This window comes from Macadamia integrifolia, chromosome 6 (assembly GCF_013358625.1).
Source record: "Macadamia integrifolia cultivar HAES 741 chromosome 6, SCU_Mint_v3, whole genome shotgun sequence".
Taxonomy (NCBI): Eukaryota; Viridiplantae; Streptophyta; class Magnoliopsida; order Proteales; family Proteaceae; genus Macadamia; species Macadamia integrifolia.
The window spans coordinates 35,171,993-35,175,380 of NC_056562.1; the positions used below are offsets into that span (position 1 = coordinate 35,171,993).

Consider the following 3,388-nt stretch of genomic DNA (forward strand, 5'->3'; position numbering starts at 1 on the left):
CCTTCAAAGGGAAGAAATGATAAATTACAGCGTACGCACAAATTTACAGCAACTCAGCACAATGTGAAAGGAAAACAGATATAAAGACCATAAGTTGCAAACTTGCAATTACAGAAGCATATACGCGAAACATGAAGTCCTTACCTGAGTTTCTACAACTTTCCCAAAGGGACTGAATGCATCTTCGAGCTGCCGCTCCGTGGTATCCCAGGATAAACCGCCGACAAAAATACGCATTTCTTCGCCCCCAGACATCTGCAAAAAAACCCTAAAAGACCATAAAAATTTTATGAGAACCCTACGGATTTAGTCCCCATCTAAACCACGAAAAATAATCAACGAAAATAGAAGAAAAGTAATAATTAAGAAAGATCCTAGCACGCTAACCCTAGCTGTTGAAGAAAAAAAGAAGAAGAAAAGAAACTGCAACCTACAAGTAAGACGTTTCCTGAAAGTTCCGCGGAAACCCTAACAGACTAAAGCGAAAGAGTATAAGAAAAAATAAATGGCAGAGAGAGAGAGAGAGAGAACGACATACCCTTTCCAATTCTCTGCTCCGGGCGCCTACTATCTACCTGCACCCTAACGTGGTTCGAGCGGTTTCGACAACTGAATCCCTAATTATTTACGGTGCGGGAAGCGAATCTCTTTGCCCTATCAGTCAATATTACTTATAAACTTTTTTTTTTAAAGCACGTGTAAGTATTATACTAATACAAAAATGGTCCTTTCTCCTCCCTCTCTTCCTTTATTTCATGTGGGTCCTTTGTATACGAGTGTTTAAGCATCTTCAATTTGATGTGGGTCAAGCATTATTTGCTCTACTAGGGCTTCAGCCGGGGCTATGATCATTAACATGGAACACCCTTTTTTTCAAAAAAAAAAAAAAAGAGAGACTTGGGGTGAGAGAAGCCATTACATGCGAGTGAGGTATTCAGACATGACATATATATTTCTATTCAGCAGAGAATTATTGGTCCATAATTTGGTTCAATGTAATCGGGTTATAAATGGGTTAATTGACTCATTGGGCTATATAGCAATCTTTGAATAGACCATTAATGGGATATAATTGATCTAAAAGGGCTTAAACAGGCTAATATAGATATAAACGGTCAATTATTGACTGGTCACCATATTCGGATGGTTTAGATCAGGTAACCATTGTTGGATCATTATCTTGCACGTAAAAAAACCAGATTATTAATTGGTCGGTGTTTTAGCTCAACTTGTTTGGTAATTGATCAAACAAGTATGAGGTTTCAACCAATTGATTCAGGTCAAGTCTACAAATGCGGGTCAACTTTTGACACCCCTATGATGTGCATAAGTATTATTGATGTGGCAAAAGAGTAGTTGTATTAAGGGATTGTACACTTCAAAGATGATAATCCCACAATTAGCATATTAGATTCTCACTAAAATAAATAATTCCCACGAATTGAGACTCCACAAATCGTGGAGTTTGACTCTATTGATATGCAGGAATCACTTGCTTTAATGAGAACATAATCAACTTGAATTCAGGATCACATTTAAAGGTTATAGGAAATTTGTGCTTTTTTTAGTATGACTAGTTTGCAAAATAATTAGGGAAATAAAAATTTCAACTAGATACATTTGGACTTTAAAAAATCAGTTATTTTGAATAATTTATGTTTTATGTGGAAATCAAATTATTCAGCCAAAAACGTTTAGAATCTTTTCATAATTTCAAGAACCAAAAAAAAAAAGAGATTGCATCTGTTCAGCTAAAAAAGCTGCTAAACAACCCAACTGCTTTCTTCAACTACTGGAGAGTCATACGTGGTGGTAGCCACAGTGGTGGTCAACCAGGATTATTATCAAGGTGTTCTCTATTTCTTTCTGCAATGTTGTTGTGGGGGGATCACACTGGTACCTCTTCAATTGTTGGTGTTCAGAACCCCAGTCCACATAAGTTCTATGTGCCATTTGGCTCCTCTAGTGCAGCTGGAAACCTGTCTCTTAATCATGCTTTGGTGGAAGACTATCCTGCCAGTAGGTTGCAGGGGTCCCAGTTCCAGGAGGTCATGGTATCGACTCTCCTGCTCCACCGGGAGAGGGAATGAGGGGTGTAGGGTCAAATATAATATATTCTTCCTGTTCTACACAATGATGGGGGAGTTTGGAAGGCAATGGCAGCCATGCATCTGACAAGCAGAAGGCACATGCAAGGATAAGTGATAGGTAGACTTGTGAGGCACAACACAACAAGGTCAGAGGTGTGTGGAAATCAGAAGAACAGTATAGCCATCATCTAGCAGGCACCTCTACGATCTTCATAAAGTTTGAGCTGTATAATTGGGGGTCCTGAGTCTCCTAACCTCAATATGTACTGAGGCGTCCTGAAATTATGGCCATTATGCTCTTTTCTGTCTGCAATACTGCTAATAGAAAAGGCCTAACATGGTATGACATCAATGCTGGCCGCATACAGATGTCTTGACCCTATTATTAGACTCACATTTCTATGATTCTGTATGGATCATAACGTATATAAACAACAGCCAACAAATGTTTCAGGGAGTATTCTGCTGAAGAAATAATTGTAAATGGCATTATGTTTTGAAATATTGCATCATACAAGAATCATTAATTACATGACTGTACATTGCCTGTACATTTATCAAATAAAGTGACATTCATAACAATGCCAGTTGTAACTTGACTATTTGGCATAAGGGATAGCCAGGAAACGATTGTACCTCCACCACCACTGGTTTGTGAGTTAGAAGAGCTCGGTTCACTTCATCTACCGAAACTGGATTCATTGTATTTAATGGAAGCTTTCTTGTTTAACCTCAAGGGAAGGATCTGCAACCTTGGGTTCAACTCAGTACCTGACGTCTCTGCAGCCAGCTGATAGCTCTCAACAAGCTCCAGCTGTCGTGCAATTATCTCGGAGCACCTTGGGAGGAGTTCTACAGGTTCACCACCAGGAATCACGATATACTCGATTGCAAGTCGAACCTCCTATTGGAAACACATTGTAGTATATAAGCACAAACAAATCCATATAAAATGTTGTTAAATCAGTGTTCCATTTCCCAGCAGTTGATGAAATAAATTTGCACTAAAACCATAGATGACTACTGTCTTCAAAAGAATCTAAAAGAATCAGAGTAGATGTTTGAGGGTGTGTATCCTCATATAAATTCTGCTTGAAGATGGAACTATGGGAAAATTCAGGGGCAACAGATGTACACAGTATAAGACCCATGAAAGATTGATGATTATTCTCAGAAATAACAGTAATAGATATAAAAATCCGACTACATATTTTGATATACTTATTTAGATTCATAAATAAGTATGCACATCTAGACAATATATGAAATGTTGTGTAGACAATATAGTCCATCATAAA

The 3,388-nt window shown here is 38.0% G+C and overlaps 2 protein-coding genes across 5 annotated transcripts in view; both read right to left on the bottom strand.

Moving 5' to 3' along the window:
• The window catches only part of LOC122081800 (glycine-rich RNA-binding protein RZ1C), a 5,522-nt gene extending 4,837 nt beyond the window's left edge, over positions 1–685 (bottom strand). The window contains exons 1-2 of one of the 4 annotated variants that reach the window (XM_042649093.1): positions 539–685; positions 145–268 (exon numbers count right to left, since the gene is read on the bottom strand). In XM_042649093.1, the coding sequence (XP_042505027.1) occupies positions 145–255 (111 nt within the window). In that variant the 5' untranslated portion in view covers positions 256–268; positions 539–685. Of the gene's footprint in view, positions 1–144; positions 269–434; positions 517–538 lie in introns of those variants that run through there. The other 3 variants (XM_042649095.1, XM_042649094.1, XM_042649096.1) reach the window with 3 other exon arrangements.
• Positions 686–2,556: 1,871 nt separating this feature from the next.
• Positions 2,557–3,388, bottom strand: part of LOC122080633 (protein SEEDLING PLASTID DEVELOPMENT 1) — a 7,515-nt gene continuing 6,683 nt past the window's right edge. The window contains exon 9 of the mRNA XM_042647431.1: positions 2,557–2,994. Within this exon, the coding sequence (XP_042503365.1) occupies positions 2,770–2,994 (225 nt within the window). The 3' untranslated portion in view covers positions 2,557–2,769. The remainder of the gene's footprint in view (positions 2,995–3,388) is intronic.